Raw genomic sequence first — 21,704 nt, 5'->3', positions numbered from 1 at the left:
TGTTTGCAAATGTTGTGGCAAGTATGTTTTTGGGAAATACACCAGAGGTCGACTAGCTTGACTGCATGCTGTGATAGAAATTCAGGTTGTTCTTGTAACAGCGTTAACACTCTTAGCTCATGCTGATATTATGACTGAAAGAACATCCCTGGTTCGTTCTCTCAGATCCAAACACAACAAACCACAAATAAAATACAGGACGTCCACCTCAGAGAACTTCACACGATTCCTTCAAAGCCTTTTATGATGTGTTTAATGATTTGACTCTTTATTTCTCACTAGTCTATTGTTCGCCTGCGGTTTGTTTTGTGCAAATGTGAGCGGGGGCGCACTGACATTGAGCAGGTATGAAGAATGCTAGCTTGCGAATAGCCTGAAGTTCAGAGTAGAGCCACGCAGCTGTTTCAAAGTGTTGCAGGAGCATGTGTGTGGCTGACTTCATAGGGTGGGTTGAGAGAGCTTTGATGGTATGATTGTTTGTGTGGGGATTAAGTTCCCGATTCTAAAAAAAAAATGTGGGTGCTTTGAACGGTCACTATGTTGCTTACACAATGGGGGCGTGAGTTTTACCCATACGCCATTAGTAGCCAATGAGTGTGTAGCAAAAAAAAACAAAAAAAAAACACAGGAAGTGGAAAGGACACAGTACAAGGTAAGCTAATTTAGCCCCAGGGATAAAACAAAACAAAAAAACATCAAAGTAACACTCAGCAAAACAGGAGCCATGTTGCAAAGTACACATGTTAGTGCTTTACACTTCACAACAGGGGATAAAGGGGCATTAAAAACACAGCGATCGGCCAAGAACAGAGGTCGACTGAAAATGTGAATTTTTAAGAAACCCAGTTGCACTTTATTTTACAATACATGCAATTTAATGTATGTACAGTGTACTTACCAAAAGCAGTAATGACTAATATAAGACTAATAGTATGAGCACATGGCTTACGGTTAGGTTGTTTACGGATAAGTTCAAGGTTAACACCTAATTATTACCCAGTTATTGTAAGTACTACAATTTATTTATGTAGGAAATTATTACTTTTATTCATCAAGGACACATTACATTTATAATTGTTAATAAGATTTCTATTTCAAATAAATGCTGTCATTTTGAACTTTCTATTCATTAAAGAATCCTGGATAGAATATATCATCATTTCCACTAAAATATTAAACCGTTTTCAATCATATTATGATGATTTCTGAAGGATCATGTGACAATGAAGATTTGGGATGCTGTAAAATTCAGCATTGCATCACAGGAATAAATGACATTTGAAAATATATTCAAATAGAAAACAGTTATTTAAAATTGTAACAATATATCACATTTTTGCTGCTTTTACTGAACTATATTTTATTTGTAAGAATAACAGACTTCTTTCAAAATCTGACAGATTCCACAGGGTAGTACGTGCACTGTAAAAAATCAAAAGTTGAGAAAACTTAAAAGTTTAAGGCAACCAGCTTCAGGAGATTTTTGAGCTTTCTCAACTTGTTGTTTTTAGTTTATGCAACAAAAAGTTGAGAAAACTCAAAAATCTCCTACAAAAACAAGTTACAGTGTGCGTAACAGGACTGTAAATGGAAGTGTAAATCTTTAAGTCTGTCTATTTTCACAATCAAAACAAAATCTGTAGTGCAGTCCAAGACAACTCTCCCGCCATGCAGAGATACTGGAAAAGGAATGGGCAAATATATTTAGGGATATTAGCAAAAGAAATCTGGGACATTGATTCTAATTCTCAGTATTTGTGAGGATACAACATGGGAAGAAAGCTTCGCTGTCATATTTTTCAATGTTAGAAATGCAGTAATGACAGGATTGTCAAGCCTTGTCATTGATGGTAATGCTGCTCTTCATATGCGTATAACTTTGTTCAAAATACATGCAATGCCCATATATTCATTTTGATCAGCTTACAGAGTTTAGGGTTTAAACAGTGTATAAACATCTGTGGATGTAAGCAGCCACTGAACATTGAGTGAACATCTATTTTCAACTAAAACTATTCATTTCATCCGTTTGGAAAATGAATTTGATCTTCAGGCTGGGTGAAGGTTAGTGAGGAGTGAACTACCCACATGAGCTCATTGCATAACACAGATATCATCTTCAGATGGATGATGGCCTATTCCAGGCACCTTCCTGTTCTCTCATCGGGTCATACCATTGGGAGCTTTTCGAGGAAAGTGGAAGGTTATCTAAAGATGAGAGACAGGTAGAGACAGAGATGACCCGTGTCTTGCTGACAGGATATTATGATGGTATCTGATAGTGTCACTCTTAATATGTGGGCACACTAGGAGCTTGTTATTTACTTCCACTCATTTACATACAAAGTGTTATCATACATATGCCCTTTGTTTTCTGTTACTTTCATATTTATAGAAAGGGCAATGGAGAGCATCTGCAAAAATCTAGCAAAATCTGTTTAATTTTGGGTACGATAATGTGAGTTGAATCAGAGTCTGAGAAAAAGATTTGGCAAACTTGTAAACCGTTACATAAGTCAGTCTCCTTACCATATACATTTCACACTAACCAGATTACACAACCATTACCGGCAATGTTATCTTATAAGACATATTCCACTGTTTTTCTGTTGAGATTCAATATTGCGTTACCGTGCTGAAGGGTGTATATCCAGGAAAGAGGAGCTTCTTGTCACAAGTGCAAGATATTCATAAAGTAGCATTCTGGACTGGCCCCATAAGGCAAAGTGAAAGACAACATATTCCCAGAATACATTTCACAGGGGTCAGCGTGCCAATTTTAGCATTGCAGCTAACTGCAGGTCTGAAATTCTGCACGACATCGAGTCAGGGCTCATGTTATGACCGAGTGAGAGCAAGAGAGGGACACTTTATGGCAGTAAAACAGAGGTACATGACGTTCCCCCTCCCTAAAATAAGTGAATGTCTGAGAGTGGTGAAAAGCTCAGTGTACACACCACACACGGCTTCTGTAAAGCCCGGTTTCCTTCATAAAGCCCTTGGAGTTACTGTGGCACCCCTGAAAGTCTATTCAACTCTAGTCACTAAAGTGGCACCCCATTATGGGACTCCCTTGTTTCATCTAGGGTAACCATAATGGGTGGCCATTGCTACTGACAACCCACGATGTCATATGATTAATGGAGAGTCATGCTGATAAGCTCCTGAGTGTCACATTGGAGCCCTCAAGCAGCCTTGCACCATCCAAGGACACTAGAAGTGTCAGGGGCAATGCAGTATTTTATGTGATACTCAGAGATGGCCTGTAAAACAAGTTCACTTTTGTCCACAGTTACAAAAAAATGACTTAGTTTTACAATACGTTAAATAAAAATAAGTAAACCTTCCTTTGTTTAACATGTGCTGCTTGTAGAATCTGCAGATCTGACATTGCATGATTACGGAGCCCTTTAAAGGACATTGTGGTGAGAAAAATTTTTCAAATGTTTTGCGTTCTCTCGCAAAACTTTTGAGTTCTCTCGCAAAGATATTTGCGTTCTCTCGCAAAACTTTTGCGTTCCCTATTCTCCTTTATTAATAGTAATATTAATAAGGTTATTAATATAAACGTAACAATTTTATTAGTATTTATTATTATCGAATTTGGTCCTAATGTCACTGTTTTAATACATTAAGCCACATTAAAGCGTTTTAGAATGTCCCAAAACCGTGCCTTGAACTAACCACTGTCTGACTGTATTTCTTTATACTTGAGTCAAAGTTCAAAATAAAAATTTTATGAACCGCTCCATTGTGAACATCCGAGCTGCATGAACCTTTCATTATAGCCTACCTTAAGCGTTTTCTATGGGGAAGAAAAGGCTTAACGTGCAGGGCGTTGCGTTCATATTCTGCTTTATTAATAGGAATATTATTAATAAGGTTATTAATATTAGCTTAATCATTTTTATCAGGATTTATTATTATCGAATTTAGTCCTCCAATGTCACTGTTTTAAAACATTAAGCCACATTAAGCGTTTTAGAATGTCCCAAAACCGTGCTTCGAAATAAGCACTGACTGTATTACTTTGAGTCCAAGTTCAAAATAAAACTCTATGAACCGCTCCATTGTGAACATACGAGCTGTAACCACTGCAAGCTGCAAAGTAAACAGGAAGCATTTGTCCGAACTGAAATGGTTTTGCGAGAGAACGCAAAAGTTTTGTGAGGGAACGCAAATATCTTTGCGAGAGAACGCAAAAGTTTTGCGAGAGAACGCAAAAGTTTTGCGAGGGAACGCAAAGTTTCTCGAGGGAACGCAAAAGTTTTGCGAGAGAAAGCAAAACATTTGAAAGTTTTTTTTTCCTCCCACCCTGAATTTTTTCCATTCACCCCGAATTTTTCCCACCACAATGTCCTGTAAAGAGCTCCGTACTGATGGAACTATGAGAGGTCTAGCGCATCTTACAAACATTATAAAATGATAATTATGTGTTGCCTAAATACAACACCTAAAGGTAACTTTTTTAATAAAGCAATAATAGGAGAGGTCCTAAAATAGACCCCTGTGGTATACCATAAGAAATGTCAGATAGATTCAATGACAACATTCAGTTCTCAGTCTCAGATTGTTTGCAACATTAATCAGTCAATGGTAAGAATGAAAAACTGAGTGAAATCTTTGAGATGGACCTCACTGCAGAACGCTAGATCCAAGGGGCGTGGTTGGATCCAGATCCAACTCTTCCCACCTTACACCTAAACCTACCGTCTCCACCTCCTGATCCCTAAACCCACTCTCTCCACCCCTAAACTTATCAATATCCACCAAGGTTATTTTCGTAAACGAAAACTAAAACTAAGACTAAAACTATTGATGAAAAAACAATTTCGTAAACTGAAATAAAATAAAAATGTCAAAATATTTGAAAAACTAAAACGAAACGAAACTAACAACAGTTATTGAAAAACTAACTGAAATAAAATACAATAAAATACAAAATAAATAATCGTTTTCGTAATCATTACCTTGGCGGGAAAAAATATATAAGTGACAGTTTAGGGAAATTCCTGTCAATGGTGCATCACGCACATGGGGTTATCAGACTGAGAGACGCAAAGCAGTTTAAAACAGTCCTGCACGGGTCCTGTTTGGTAAACGTGCACCAGCAGTACTTAACAGAACACCCGATCCATTATCCTACAGCAGCACTAATTTATTTCTGTACCAGACCAGAGTTGTTTGACATAAAGACCGCGAGTCGCGACCCGAACCGCACCCGCATTAATCTATCAGGTAACTTGGCCTAGCATCTTATGATCACTCTGCCAAACTTTCGAACAAATAAGCATAGGCTAAATCACATATACACATGCTTGTAATTCTTCATAAATAAAGAAAAGAACATAGGCTATTCAAATATGAGCCTTTACTGCTAAATTCGATTGCCGTTATTATTGAATTTCATTAGTCCCAGTTATGATTTCTGCGCGGCTGTTCATGGAAAAGTGAGCAAGACACGACGGTATATCATGATTATGGTTAAATAAGAAAAAAGACATAGGCCTATAACCAAATTAGGCTACATTTATTTTAAATATCTCAACACCATTAGATATGACATTAAGCGCAACTTGTGTAGATTTATTTAGTAAAAAGGCTTGACTGCTTCCTTTGATGTATATTTGTATAATTTTACCTTCTAATCAATTTCAGCATGCCTTAATTTTCTGTCGCTAGACTTTAAATTATGCCTACGTCTTTCTTTGGCCTTCGCTCTGGAATTGATCTGTTGATTCTGCTAAACTTGAATGGAAACTGAAACTAAAACTGAAACTAAACTATATAAAAACTAAATAAAAATGTGTTCACAAAATAAAAACTAAACTAAAACTAACAAAAATATTAATTAAACTAATAAAAACTAAACTGAATTTTATAGCAAATTTGAAAACGATATTAAAATAAAACGAATTTAAAAATTAAAAACTATAATAACCTTGATATCCACCCTCTAGACCCCCTGGATATTGTGTTCTGCAGTGAGGGGCTACTAAATGTTTTGAAAAGATTAACAAGAACTACATATTCTTGCAATCTAGTTACAACAACTTTTCCCAGGGGCCAAGTCATTTTCAATCGCTATTTAAAAAGTTTGCAGTAGGCTTTTGATCTTCAGTGTTTAAAAGGACACTTTTGAGTGGCTGCACTTTTTCCAGTGGTTCAGTGGCTCCCTCGTGTTCTTGAAGCAAAAATGTCTTTCCTGTTCCTCATAGTTCGCGAAAAAAAAAAAAAAAAGAAAACCAGCCAAAGGCATGATTTGACAGATTTTAATCTCTCATATATAAACATCACAACACAATTTTACTCACTTAAAAAACAACCTAAGCCACAAAGTATTGGTAATAATATCAACAAAGTAAAATATTCAATGTCAGCACATCATGAATGAAAATCAGCTTCTGGTGGTGGAGAAACTGAATAAATTAAGTGTAAGTGTTGAGACTCTATGCAGGTTCTTGTTCACTGTTGTTGAGTTGTGCATATTCCAGGACTGCCTGCTGAGAAAGACACAAACAAACTTCACAAACTGGCTTGCAGAGTCGTGTTCTAAGCTTTTTTTTTATTTTTATTTTTTTATTATTAACTGGCTGTCCAAACTAATACAGAAATATAACTGTGGACAATATATTCAGCTTTAGTTTTTTTCCCGTAATTTGTAGGAAAATGTTTATTTATGATAATTAAGCATGTTTCCCCCTAATGATAGACCTTATAATGAGAATAAAAATAATAACTAAAAATAATAACATCACTACTATATGAAACAAATATAAAATATTCCTTTATCATGGCATTGTTTTGTTGTACTGCTCTTAATTATGCTGATTCTAGCCAAAAACTAATTTAAGAGCAGTATATTTTACTGTAATACAGTGATGATAATGAGAACTTTTCCTCTTTGGATTTTGTATGACTTGAAATTTTCTTCATAAGGCTTCAGAGGCTTCATAAGACTGACCAAGTCAGATACAGCGTATAGAGATTTCTTCTGTGGCACCCATTTCTTCCACAAGAGGGCCTCCCTGTCGCAAAACTATTTGTACGTACCTACATGTGGACTTGTGTGTCTGTGTGTCAACATTGTGCGTCACTTACGCCCTCAGCCTCTTCCGAAACTCCTACAAAAAACAAATGAACCACCGTCACAAAAGAGCCGCAGTGGAAAATGGATGAATATTTAATAACTTCAGCTCAACTTCCTGAACCAACTCGAATCAACTCCCAAGGAAGAGGAGTGCGGTGCCCGCCTTAGGCTTATCGTGTTAGTGCCATGCTAATGTGCCTGTGTAAGTAATCTGTTTCCCTCCAGATGCAGCTATTGTTTGGCAATATGTGGGCATGCCAAAACCCATTTCAGCGTGACCTCTGCTATGTTTCAGCATTGTTTCACACGCATACCGCAATGATTAGCAAGAGGTCTTGCTATTAATCAACTAGGGAAAAGGGACTGTGGAGTGTTTATTTGCGCTGAGGAAACAATAGCCGAGTTTCTGTGTCGGTTGGGCAGAGGAACATGAGGCTCCAGGGCCCATTGTGAAAACAGGAAACTCTTTCCCACCAGCGCAGGAAATAGCCACCTGGTGTCTCATGCATTAGGAAAACACTACACGTTCATTAACAATGTCAGTTTGGACGTAATATAACAATGCACCTTCTTTTGCTGCCTGTTATGGTCATGCTCGGAGGGGAGGGTTGTCATGCTGTAGTGGGTGATTCAAAGATCTGAGCTCACCTGGTGTGGACACCTGGACTTCTGTGTGCTGGACACTGTATTCGGGCTCTATGCTTTGTGTCACAGGAACTTCTAAATATGGAAACATTTTGGACACATCAGCATTAAAACTCTAACCAGCAGCATTCTTTCTTAAAATTTTTCATTAAATGATTGTAAACACTAATTTAGAAAATGTAAACAAAGTTTATGGTGGTTCTGACACACAGCATTTCACACAGAACCAATACCAATGATTCAATAGATAATATTTGATATCCACCTATAACTGACAGATTTTGCACAATGATGCCATCTGAGGGATTCATTGACTGTTGAAGATATTTGAAATTCTTTCAACTCACCTCTGCTGGGATCCACTTCCTGTGGCTGAACGAGCTGAGAGTCTTCATCAGTATGATCATCAGAATCTAGTAAAATATCAAGCAGAGGGTGTCATGCTATGAACTCACATCTCACTGGCATAATCCTGTTTAAAATCTGTACCTGAGCCAGATACATGTTCACTCCAGACATTCCTGCCCATCACACAGGGAGTTCCTGTAAGGCCGAAACAAACAAGATATCAACAACAAACAAGATATGAGTTCAACATTTAGAGCCAGAGAAAAAGCGATAAAATATCATTTTCAATATTATTCAATATTCGGAATACCATTCAGTCATTTCCATAACCCTGAGGTGTCCAATTCAATGTCCTATAAAATTCAGCTCTAGCCTGCACAAAATACACTCACTGGACGTTCTGGCAATCCTAAAGACCTTGATTAGCTAGATTATTTGGTTAATTATGACTGGAGCTAAACTCTGCAGGACAGTGGTTTTCCTTGAGCAGGATTAGACACCGCTGCAATAACAACCCAACACACAAAGATACCAGAAAGGGATATTATTAGTGCTGTCGTGATTGAGTGTAATCCTGATTAGCCACAATTAATCCCACCTAAGATTAAAGTTTAAAAAAAATACTTTTATATTGTAATAATTTCACATGCAACCTTCAAATTAATGTAGAAACAACATAAAGACAGTATATTTTTAATATTTATTTAGTGGCATCTTTTTTATGACTGAAGGTGAGTATCAGTGACACCAATACTGCTACTGATGCCTCTATGAATTTTTTTTTTGACTATAACCATTCAACATTAGAGTATAATTGAGAACTATTAATTTGAACATTTATTTGACTTGAAAAAAATAACAGATTCTAATTTAAGTGAACTTAATACAATCTTCACATAAACGCATTATAATAAATGTCATATTTAGCTACCTGTGCTCTTTAGTTAACAGCCAGTAATGTTAAACTGGAAAAATTAATCACCTACATTAACAAACTAATTTTGACAGCACTAGATATTATAGGCTAAAGCAATTGGGGGTGCGTTTCCCAAAAGCATCATTAGCTAACTATGGCTGAAAGTTCCATATTGGTAATGACAGAACTGGCGACCACAGGTGCTTTTTGGAAACAAACCTCTGCATAGCACTCTTTGCATGTAACAAACTCCACAGGAATTGCATTTGTAATGCAAAACCAGAAGTTCATTCACCTAGAAAAAGTAGTTCTACTTAAGAAATGGTGATTAAAACAATTATACAGCTCAAATAATTCTACTTGCATTACTGCATGCACAAATTTTAGTTACACATCAAATATGATTTTGTATGGAAATCATCACTATACCCAATTTGTATTGAAACTTTAATCTAAATGGACCAGACTTGACATTAGTCTAATTAAAGATCAAAATAACTTTTTTTTAGGATTTATTGAACACACAACAGCTTAAACAATAGCCAAATGCATTGTATTAATATTCATCTGACAAGGATGAGGACATTTGTTACCATTGAGAGCGGTGTTGTCTTCAATGTCGAGAGTAAGGCTTATTCTCATTGGGTCACCTGATTTGGGCCTTGAAGGTTTTCTGAGAAATAAAGCATTTTCAAACAGAATGGAAGAAACCTTTAAATGATGATATAAGACATAACAAATGATGTAGATTTTAAACAGAAATGAAGAGGCATCTTACACTGATAACTCAGTTGCTTGCTTTTCTCTGCGTTGATGGGACATTTTCTTAAAAAATACTGTCAGGACTATGACGATAGCCACCAAAAGCAAGATACAGAACACTCCAATAAGTGCTTTCTTCCACAGCGCTAAACTGACTATAAAAAAACACACACAAATCAGCAGAAAGGACATTGGAACATTTTCAAAAACTTCTTCTGTACACTGTAAAAAGTGATAAGTTGACTTAACTTAAAAAAATTGAGGAAACCCATTGCATTAAAATTTTTAAATAAATGATAATTAAAAAAATAATAATAAATTGAAGTGAATTGTCAAGTTCACTTAACTTTAAAAAAAAAAAGATTATTTACTTAATAATTTTAAAGCAACAGGTTTCCTCAATTTTTTTAAGTTAAGTCAACTTATCACTTTTTACAGTGTAGACACAATTACAAGCATTACATTATCAGCATTGTCGCAAGGTGAGCTATTAGAGTAGCATTAGTTTAAACTGTCTGTTTTCACTGTCAGTTACTCTTTCAGCTCAACTAACTTTATCACCTGCATCTGTGCACCTGAACAGAGTAAAACATTCTATAGAAGGTCTACTATGACTTTAGAGTGATGTTTGTATTAAAAAAACGTACCACCAATTCTGGCTGGATAACTCTTTTTGGTTTCAGAGGCATAATTGGACGCCTCACAGTAGTAGTCGCCTCTCTGGTCTCGTTCGATGGCTTTGACAACATGTCTTCCTTCTAAGGATCTGACCTCTTGGATGGAGGAAAGGAGCATAACTCTGTTATGATACCAGGTGAAGGTGATGGGGTAAGTGCCCTGTTGTATACGGCAGATGAGGATAAGATCTGACCCCTCTGTGACTGTAGTCTCCTTTGTATCCAGGACTGGCCTGGAAACGGGTACTGATAGACAGAAAAAATTCAATTCTGTTGTTATTTTTGTAAGTATAATAATACAAGCCCAGAGGTGTTCTGAAGTCACCTTTGAAACTGAAACACCAATGAAAATCATCAGCTCTGTTGCAACATCCTATTCACCATTTGACATATTCAAACAAGTGTTTCAATGCAACACTTGCAAGAACCAATGGTGTTTGAAGTCAACGTCAAGCCATGTTTAACTGAATGTAAACAGGAATGAGATTCCAGTGACATTATCATTGAATAACAATAGCTTCTGTTACATAAAGCTGTTGTATGACTTCAGAAGACTTGAAGTATAACTATAGTTGTGGACCACTTTTGTGTGTTTTCATTCTTCCATGTAAATAACATGAATAAATAATTACGTAATTTTAATTTATTTTGTGAACTAACCATTTAAAAGCTTTACAAGCTTGTGTTTTGACAATAGTCAGATTTCATATACATTCATGTTTTATTTACTGTTTGTTTCACTGATATTGATTAATTCATCATTTTTGATTGTTCTCCAAAAGAGACTTGTTAAATTTGGTAAAAGCAAACAAAATAAGTACTGGCAATAAAATGTGAATATCATTTCCTCTAGTTTAAAACAAAAGAGCATCAAATAAATAAAGCTTGAGAGGCAGTGCATTGCATTGATTTTAACACAAATAATTGGTGACATAAGTAGGATGCAAAACTGTGACCAAAACACTGTAACACATGCTTTTATAAAGCATTCTGCTCTTTCAACGTGACTTGTGTTTCACTGGACACTGGACACGTTTACAATGTTAGAAAAGCCATGCATATGGAGCTGGTTATGTGTTAGTTTACAAATCATGCACTGTGGTAAAAGTCTTTTGAAGTCATAACTAGATTTGTGCTAGGAACTGCATGAAAAAAAGTCTTTATTAATCAATAATCTGCACCTGTAATTATAATTTATGTGGAAAGGAATATAAATGAGTGTTTTACTGCTACTAGTTTTCATTTCAGCTGGAAAGTGCACTGAATTGTATGTACATGTACGTTTTTTGGTGTTCTGCAAAAATGTAACTGGAGGCATGTTATTCCAATGAGTCTGTTGCAAAAATGTATCATGACACACTTTGAATGGCTTGAAAAAATGTTCTCTGAAAGTGAAACTTTAGCTAAACAACAGTGATTATTTCATCTAGCGGGCTTTGGTGTGCGGAACAGGAATAAAATAAATGCCACAGAAGTTTCAGTCATCAAAAATGGTTCCGGACACTAAGGTCCATCAGTGATTAAAGCGTATATCAGCATCTAAAAATGGCAACATGCACTTCCAAATTATTCAAAAATAGCAGCAACACAAATGTTTCAGTGTGCAGTATTAGGATGTGGTCCTCTTACCTATGACAGGTACTCTAAGGGGCTCACTGTACCTACTGAACGATGACCCACGGTTATGAGCCTGACATGTGAAGGTGTAGATCTCTTCTGGAAAACTGATGGAGGTTATGTTAAAGATCACCCTGTTGGCTGCCTCAACCACTGTCCTGTGAGCCACTGGAAAATCGGTCTTCAGTAAGGTGTAGGTTATTGGAAGCGTTCCATTTTCAGCCTCACACGAAACACTGAACGGCTTACCAACAATCACCTTATTAACAGCACGAAGGACTGGGGCAGAAACAGGTACTGGAAAAGAGGGGAGGAAGATGAGAAGCATGATAAAAGCATGCACATAAGAAACCATACCAACTGAAACAAATGTATTTGCAGCATTTTGCATGCTGTCAACTCTACATTCTTAAAAATAAAGGTTCTTTATTGACAGATGTGGTTCCATGAAGAATGTTTAACATCCATGTAATCTTTCCATTCCACAAAAGGTTCTTTATAGTGGAAAAAGGTTCTTTAGTTTATTCGAATGTTCTTCACACTAAGAAAGAAGAAGAATTATTTGGGGAACCCAACATCATTATTTTATTGTATCACCACAAAAACCCCCTTATTGAACCGCTATTTTTTTTAAAGGTGTAGTATACTGGCGCCCTTGGGTGTGACTATTTATTGCTAGTTTTCAAACACCTTATGTTATTATTGTGTTATAACAAGTTATAACATAGCAATAACAAAAAATGCTATGTTATAGAAGTCAAAAAGACAATATGGATAATATGCATGTCCCCTAATGACAGAGCTTTGACAAAGCATAAACTCATCACCTTTAGCTTTTACATTGAGTGGTGAGCTGGTCTTGTTAACTTCTTTAGCCGTTGCCATACAGTAGTATTGCCCATTGGTGGCAGGGCTTGCAGTGTTTTCATATTTTGCAACTTCTGAAATGCGTCGACCATCTTTCAGCAAAACATACTTTATGTCTGCTTTTCCGATCTTCACTGAGGAGATTACATTACTGCTGCAGGTCAGAGTGAAGCGTTCTCCTTCAAAAACCTGGTCTGGGCTCATTCTCAAAATTGGCTTCGAGAACAGTTCTGAAGAGTGAAGATGGAGTCAGAAAAAAATATTTTATTATTATGCAGTCCAGGGTTATTATAGTTAGCTAAAACTAAAATTAAAACCATAAAACAATTTTGTTACTTGAACTATATATATACAGGTGCATCTAAAAAAAATTGAATATCATGAAAAAGTTATTTTTTTGTAACTTTTTTCAAAAAGTGAAAATTTCATATTGTCTAGATTTATTACATGTAAAGTAAAACATTTCAAAAGTTTTTTTGTTATAATTTTGATGATTAAAGCTTACAGCTCAAGTCAAAAATCCAGTATTTCAAAATATTAGAATATTTCCTAAGGTCAATCAAAAAAAGGATTTGCAAAACAGAAAAGTTCAAGTTCTTTAAAGTATGCACTCAATACTTGGTTGGGGCTCCTTCAGCACAAACTCCAGCAATGAGCCTGTGGCACTATTGAGCCCTCAGCTCGTCTGTATTGTTGGATCGACTGTTTCTCATCTTTCTCTTGAAAATATCCCATAGATTCCATATGGGGTTCAGGTCAGGCATGTTGGCTGACCAATCAAGCACAGTAATATCATGGTCAGCAAACCACTTGGAAGTGGTTTTGGCATTGTGGGGAGGTGCTAAAGTCCTTCTGGAAAAGGAAATCAACATCTCCATAAAGCTTGTCAGCAGATGGAAGCATAAAGTACTCCAAAATCTCCTGGTAGACGCCTGCATTGACTTTAGACTTGAAATACAATGGACCAACATCAGCAGACGTCATGGCACCCCAAATTATAATTGACTTCGGAAACTTCACACTGGACTTCAAGCAGCTTGGATTCTGTGCCTCTCCAGTCGTCATCCAGACTCCAGACCTTAATTTCCAAATTAAATGCAAAATTTACTTTTATCTGAAAAGAGGACATTGGACCACTGAGCAACAGTCCAGTTCTTTTTCTCCTTAGACCAGATGAGATGCTTCTGTGTCAGAAGTGGCTTGGTAGCCCTTTTCCTGAAGACGTCTGAGCTCGGTGACTCTTGATGCACTGACTCTAGCTTCAGTCCATTGCTTGTGAAGCTCACTAAGTGTTTGAATCGGCTTTGCTTGACAGTATTCTCAAGCTTGCGGTCATCCCTGTTGCTTGTGCACCTTTTCCTACCAATTTCTTTCTTCCAGTCAACTTTGCATTTAATATGCTTTGATATAGCACTCTGTGAACAGCCACCCCTTTTTGTAATGACCTTCGGTGACTTAGCCTCTTTGTGGAGGGTGTCAATGATTGCCTTCTGGATCATTGCCAAGTCAGCAGTCTTCCCCATTATTGTGGTTTCAAAGAACAAGAGATACCCGGAATTTATACTGTAAGGATGGTCATTTAATGAAACTCAAATGTAAATATTCTAATATTCTGAGATACTGGATTTTTGACTTTCATGAGCTGTAAACTCTAATCACCAAAATAAAAAAAAAAAAAAAAACATTTGAAATGTTTTACTTTACATGTAATGAATCTAGAATATATGAAAGTTTCACTTTTTGAAATAAGTTGCCAATTTTCTTTTAAACTTTAATTTCTTTTTGAGATGCACCTGTGTATGTATTATTTTAAACTTATTTTATTTGAACTATTCTATTACTATAGAATAACTAACTGAATTAAAAAAATAATTACAACTATAACAATCTCAATGTAACTATTTTATTAAAATGAAATGGACAACTTCTTTTAATGCAATGATAATGACAAAAAGCAATGACTGAAATCATTTTCAAAATGTTAAGTAAAAAAACAAAACAAAAAAAAACACACACACAAAAATGGTTGGTGATGTGTACAGACAGCCTCAATGACAAACATTTGAATTGTGTGGAAATCTGACACACATTTCTCTTACAGACGGTTTCAATGGCAACAACATAAACAAACGTTACTGCGCATGCGCGCTTTTGTGGCCCTAACTTAACTTCCGGTAGACATCCAAATAGAATCAATAACAATAGCTAAGTCCCTCTAAAGTAGATTATTTTTTGATAAGCAAAATATGTTTGCTGCATAAATCAGACGGAATTATTAAAAATGCAAATTTATTCTCTGCCAGCAGGAGGTGCTCTAAAGCGTGAGAACTACAGGTTTCCCCGGTAACGGCTGTAGACAAAGCAGCGCTGAGCTTACAAACGCTGCTTTATCATGCATTACATGCAAGATGAAATGAAAATGACATCGAACATTTTCTAAAGACAGTCTTCCTTCAGAAATACAGTTATATAAAAACACCCGTGCCTCATTTTGATTTTTTTAAACGTGCATTACGTGCTCATGCTTATTCAATGGTTTTGATATCGTGGCGGGTCACCACAAATAAATAAATGTATGGGAAACACATCCCACAGCACAACAACCTGAGCCCAACTTCATTACTCATCACTTTAACTGCGTTTAGCCGGCGCCACTAACCAGATTGATAAGCAAACACAGCCCGGAAGTTAACTTCGGTCCAGGCGCGTGCGCCTGATGAAATCGTCTATAAAAATTTGGTGGTTAGTTACCTGTAACATTTAGCTGATTGACTGCCTTCTTTTGCACGCTGCCTTTCTCTGCTTTACAAACATAGTCCCCTGAATCCTCAGCTCTTACTACGAAGCTGTATATGTAGGCTGTATGATATACACGAAGAACGGAGTTGCCTTTAGTGAGGTACAACTCAAGATCTGAGGGATATTGCTTGTGAGGGATCTGAGGGAGATCTGAGATCTGAGAGATATTGCATGTGATCCACACCCTGTCACCCTCAACAACATTTGCTTTGGGGGAGATGCTTATCTGTGGAGTGATCACATTAAGATCTGTAAAAAAAAGAAAAGAAAAGAGATTAATCTCACTATTAATGCAAAATATCATTAGCTCCATAAAGACCCAATGAAATGGCTTGATTAGCAGTTTTAATATTTAAAACTTTTTTCCCCATGTGTTGCTGTGTTTGTTGACATATTATATCGGGGGAGACATTCTCTCTCTATGGAACATTTTATTGGACAAAAATGTGAATAAATCGATGAGGGAAAGATGAATCATCAATATTTTTGATCTTAATGACAAGATTCCATTGACAAACTTTTTCGGCAGCGTCTATTTGCACTAAGTGTAAATAGAAATTTAGATTCTATTTACACTAAGTGCAAATAGCTATAGATTCTATTTACACTTTGTTAAAATAGCAAGATTTTCTTCTATTTATACTACTTATTGCAAATAGTGGCAATTATCTGCACCTCAGTATTGTAGTACATTATAAAACAGTACGCAATAATAACGTATTGAGTGTAAATTATACTTTTAATTCAAATTATTAAATGGATGCCACCTTATTGGGACAATAAAGCCCTCCCCACACCTACCCTAACCCTACCCGATACTTTATTTTCAACTTTTTGATTATTTCCTGCATTTTTATTGAAAATAAATGCCTTTCTGATGCGATATGAGATTTGAAAAGGGAAAAAAAAAAGTTTGGCAAAAGGTGGGTTTGAACTCAGGTCGATCGCATCAAAAAGCATGTGCCTTACCATCTACACCACTGAAACTGATATTAAATGAGAGTCTTTTTTCAGTGTTGACTATTCCAATCACACGTTGGTGGGCGGAGTTAGTGTAAATAGCCTCTGCCAACAAGACAGGCTATTTCCAATTAGTGTAAATAGACATTCCGAATTATTTTATCACTTTTTTTTTTTGCCCAAAGTGAAAACAAATGTTGTTCTTTAATTTTTATTAGCAGGTTTCAAGTGATCAATATGCTGTTACCTTGAACAGTAACTTTCACCATATTGCTTTTGTTGGAGAGGCCAGCATTAGGGTGCATCATAACCATATAGGCACATTGCAGGTAAATTTGTGTGAGCTCCTGCATGGCCAGAGTGGTCGTCACAGAGTTGTTGCTAATAACGACTCTCCTGACCTCCTGATCATCCTCGTAGAAGAAGAACATCAGAGAGCCCGTCTCCTCTGTTGCTCTGCACGTGGCAATAATGTTTTCCCCCTCAGACACAATGTCAGACTTCACCGTCAGCATAGGGATCTGAAGACCTGCATGGGTTTAAACCACTGAATATAATCAGACACATCAACTAGACAATGTAGTAACAATGAAAACCATTGCTGACATCTGATAAAAAATTACGTGATGACCGCAAGCAGAAAACAAAATAATTCACTTTCACACAGCAAATCCTTATATGGCTCTGCGTTTTACTGCAGGGCAAGTTCATAATCAAATAGTATCATTTAATGGCGGATCTGATGGCAAAGCTGTCATCAAACATAATACTGATTTTGAAGAGGATGTAAACGAAAACATTTTAAGATTAGCATATAAAAAGGTTCAGATGTAATTGTTGCTAAAATATCAGTACAGTTTTATACTATTAGGGCAATTTAGAGATCCATCCGTGTTAGATATAATACTGAATATGTAATAACGATTAGTAAAACATTCATGCATTCAAGGGGTAAAAGGCCTAAACATATTTTGTTTAAACACACAGTCCTACAAAGGAGCAAAAGCTTTACTGAAAATATGGTGGATGACAACAGTTGCTAGAGTAGAATTGATCAGTAATGCCTTTAAAGGGATAGTTCACCCAAAAATGAAAATTTGCTGTTCATTTACTTACCCTCAGCCCATCCAAGGTTTAGGTGACTTTTTTTTTTTTTTTTTTGCTGAAAACGTGGTCCTTGGTGATTCATAAAATGCAAGTCAATGGCTACTGTTACTTTGAGAATTAAAAAAGCACATAGAAACAAGACCAAATTAATACTCATTGCTCCTGACAACATATTGAGGTCTTATGAAGCGAAACGATCAGTCTGTGCAAGAAACTGAACATTATTTACAAAATTATTAGCCTACCTGTAATCCACAGCCTCAGGCAACGGGGAAATCTTTCAGATAGTTTGTTTCAAAGAACTGGTTCAAATAACCGAATGGCCAGTTTGTTTACATAATCACGCATTGATGTAATGTATACGCAATTACATTATTAAAGCAGCCAAAGCATATAAAGTGAATAAACTTGTCTTAATCAACTTACCTTTTTACATAAACCACGAGAAACCATGTTGATTAAAACCCTTGCACAGACCAATCATTTTGCTTCATAAGACCTCAATATATTATCAGGAGTCATGGGTATTAATTTTGTGTTGCCTGATATGCTTTTTTTATTATTTTGGACTCAAAGTGATACTAGCCACTGACTTTAATTTTATGCATCACCACAGTTCCAGCTAAAAATCCTTACTATTCTTCTGAAGGTCACCTACATTTTAGATGGCCTGAGGGTGAGTAAATGAACAGCAAATTTTAATTTTTGGGTGAACTATCCCTTTAAGATGGGGCTTAGCGGGGGGTCATTTACTGTAGGTTACTAACCTGTGACGTTTAATAACACGATGTTGCTCTTCTTGTGCTTATTGTAGATGTGGACACTGCACTGGTAGCGACCAGAATTGGACACCCTGGCAGAAGATAAACTGCGCTCCATCATTGAGTCGGTGATATTTTTGGAGTATATCACCTGATCGTCCTGCAGGAGTCTGAAGGAGTATGTCAGTGGCTGGGGGAGGCTCTGACTGACTCTGGCCTCACAACGTAAGATCACATTAGTGCCACTCTCCACATTATTAGCAGGAAGCACTGTCAGCGTCACCTGATCAATGGTCACTGCTGCTCAGAAACACCCAGAAATAACAAACACACACACATAAAAGAAAACACAGCTGGGTCATTCGGGCCATTTTCAAGAAATGCCATTAATAAAATTATCAAATTAAAACATTAATAGAGGCAACAGAATACCAACTGATCATGAATACCTTCTGTGTACATGTACAATTTAACCTCTTTAGTTAAAAATAGCAGAAAAAATAACATGACAGAAGAGACACAATGTATTGTTTACTTACCTGAATTATTTATAAGAAATTACTGTATAAAGCAGTTATATGAATTAAATAATTTACATAAGTAGACATACTATATGTATAATATATAAACAACCTAATTAAATAATTTGTAACACAATTCAAATAATTACATAAATATTTGTGAAGCATCATTGTGTTTTTGAAAGGTGCTTTATTAATAAACAAATATTCCATATTTTTTATATGCTATTGTAAAATTATTTTACACATTTAATCAGAAGATTCATCATCTGTGGTGTTACACAATAGTTGTCTCCTTAAATATAATCAGAAAAGCTTTTTAACCTTTCTGTTTGAAAAGAGAATACAAATTAATTGCAATTTCAAAAACACATCTTGGCTCTGAAAAAACAACACCATTTTTTGTTAAATCTGCTGCGAATTCTGCACATCAACTTACTGACACATATTTATGGTCATATATATATATATATATATATATATATATATATATATATATATATATATATATATATATATATATATATATATATACTATATATATATATATATATATATATATATATATATATATATATATATATATAATTTGTTAAATCTGTAAAATATACTTTAACGGAATTTCTACTGAAACTTGTTACACAAATGCAATTATGAAGTTGCAATTTAGTAAATTTTAAATATATAAACTTTAAATGTATTGAACAACACACTGAAGTTAAAATTACAATCAAGTACATGTGCTTTTGTATGTTAGTCAATACATGAAAACAAGTGTACTTTAAAGCACAGCAAAAGATTATTAAAACATAATGGTTTAAATGTACTTTAAAGTAAACCTTTTCATTTGACATTATTACAAAGTGCACTTTTTAAAAAGACACTGTCATGAAAGTTTACTGTCTTTAAGTACACTTAAGTGGCCTTTTATTTGATAAATAATATACAGTCTGCAAGTCCAATTTCACATTCAATTCAATTAAGCACACTTCTGGGATTGCCTTATCGGTCATGCAGTGCTGAAGTTGGTTAAAAAGAGGCTTCAGACAGAGCCAGTACATTGTTCTCAAAGAAACGTTTGCTTGCTTCAGTTCACAAAAAACCCCGTCAGATGCCACTTCTAAAGAGTGATGATCTCTGTGTGTTTACTTTGAGCAGAACACACAGGTCTTTTCCTGAAGTCTTAAAGGAGGCCAAAAGTGTGCAAAGCAGCGGCGTTCTGAACAGAAACAAGCGGAAGGAAGGAAATCACATAAACAAACACCAAACATTACTCCCTCAGGAGTGCAAAGCCTGTGATTTCTGCCCTAAGACTCTCAACCTGGCCAACAAACACAAGCAGAGTCCACCGCTACACACGTCACTTCAGTAAACACCACTAAAATCTGGAAAAACAAGGATAATCCGAACCCAAACTCAATGGTGGAGGGTTGATTAGAAAACCGTAGTGTTTGAGGCTTGGAAACTGCATCACTGATCATGTTTGATTTTCCAATTAGACGCAGACTAAACATCTTGCTATTGCACGAAGCTCAAACTTCCTCTGAGGGGCTAAACAGTGCGTGACAAAGTATCTCTGAAGGATCAAAGCATCCAAGTGAATCACAGATCTTCTCTGACTAAAAATACATCCAAAAAGTCTCAGAAAAGCACAGAACTGTCATAATATTTCACTGCTCCCTTTTCCCAACTATATAAATCAAGCGGTCAGGTTAGTCTGAGGTAAAAATAACCCGACAGAAGCTGGTGACCCGAAACTGTCGTGACCAAAGTGGTTTCTCTCCCATGCAAATACAAAGTACAAACAGAACCTGGAAACTGAATCGAGGACTTACCTGCATGTATGTCGGCCGCTTGCCCTGCAGATGACAGCAAAAAGAGAAAGAGATCAGACAAATGAATCAAAAGAAGACGAGATGGTGTCAATCATCTGTGCGAGGTGTCCTTACACAGTGCGCTCAGGCTGATGCGGAGCAGGCCGAGCCAGAGAAGACACAAGCTCATCCTCACAGGTGAGTGTTCATGAATGTGAAGGACGCACACGCGGGCGCTGGAGGATGAAGAGAAGGGCAGAATGGTTACACTTAACACATGGAACCGCCTTTCTTTGTTTAACGTGGATCAGGAAACGCGTTCCTTCCTCAGGATGTGTGTATTTGAATGCTTCGTTCACCCACAACCTTGAAAAAAACGCCTTTCTGTTTATGGCGGGTCTCAAAGGTCTTATGTTTTAGTGCTGTGCTGAAGACATCACAGCCATATATAAGATCAAGAAGATGCTTTTTGAGGCACATCAGCAGTGCGGTGTCCTCCTGGCACAAACATGATGCACCATGATGGTAGCACCATGTTTTTAATACATTTTCATATTAAGTTTTTTTTTTTTTTTTTTGGATATGCTTCACAGATATACCATGTTTTTTGGATTCAAACTAGACATTTCCAGATATTTTTGTGGTTTTGAACATGAACCATGGAATACATATTTTTCGTCATGCACCAACTTTTTTTTCAGTGTTTCTTTTTTTCAGTTTAAATTTAAATTAATAAATATGTTAGGTAACACTTTAGAATAGGGAACACTAATTCACTATTAACTACGACTTTTCCCCTCATTAAATTACTAATTTGCTG

The 21,704-nt window shown here is 36.2% G+C and overlaps 1 protein-coding gene across 4 annotated transcripts; it reads right to left on the bottom strand.

Moving 5' to 3' along the window:
• Positions 1 to 6,256: 6,256 nt before the first annotated feature.
• pecam1a (platelet and endothelial cell adhesion molecule 1a) lies at positions 6,257 to 21,242 on the bottom strand. 4 transcript variants are annotated; one of them, XM_058771878.1, is made up of 15 exons: positions 21,020 to 21,242; positions 20,906 to 20,929; positions 18,556 to 18,849; positions 16,929 to 17,210; positions 15,674 to 15,970; positions 12,883 to 13,152; positions 12,068 to 12,352; positions 10,409 to 10,684; positions 9,778 to 9,916; positions 9,593 to 9,672; positions 8,225 to 8,278; positions 8,083 to 8,148; positions 7,739 to 7,810; positions 7,102 to 7,124; positions 6,257 to 6,500 (listed from the first exon to the last, which is right to left on the bottom strand). In XM_058771878.1, the coding sequence occupies exons 1-15, from the start codon at positions 21,072 to 21,074 to the stop codon at positions 6,450 to 6,452; spliced, it is 2,268 nt and encodes a 755-aa protein (XP_058627861.1). In that variant the 5' UTR covers positions 21,075 to 21,242; the 3' UTR covers positions 6,257 to 6,449. The 4 variants fall into 4 exon arrangements, with proteins under 4 accessions (XP_058627861.1, XP_058627862.1, XP_058627863.1 ...); XM_058771879.1 differs by having other exon boundaries at positions 6,257 to 6,503; positions 7,054 to 7,124; positions 21,020 to 21,223; XM_058771880.1 differs by having other exon boundaries at positions 7,054 to 7,124; positions 21,020 to 21,223.
• Positions 21,243 to 21,704: the final 462 nt, after the last annotated feature.

Source organism: Onychostoma macrolepis, chromosome 03, assembly GCF_012432095.1.
Source record: "Onychostoma macrolepis isolate SWU-2019 chromosome 03, ASM1243209v1, whole genome shotgun sequence".
Classification (NCBI taxonomy): domain Eukaryota; kingdom Metazoa; phylum Chordata; class Actinopteri; order Cypriniformes; family Cyprinidae; genus Onychostoma; species Onychostoma macrolepis.
Note: the sequence above shows the minus strand (reverse complement) of the source record. Positions and strands in the feature narration are given on the sequence as shown.

Excerpts from the sequence above, each read along its gene's own strand:
- pecam1a (XM_058771877.1), bottom strand. The coding sequence starts at position 21,074 with ATGAGCTTGTGTCTTCTCTGGCTCGGCCTGCTCCGCATCAGCCTGAGC. Across the intron at positions 12,353-12,882 it reads ACTCAATGTAAAAGCTAAAG|TACCTGTTTCTGCCCCAGTC; the intron begins GTGATGAGTTTA and ends CCTCTTTTCCAG. Across the intron at positions 6,504-7,101 it reads TTTCGGAAGAGGCTGAGGGC|CAGGCAGTCCTGGAATATGC; the intron begins GTAAGTGACGCA and ends TGTCTTTCTCAG.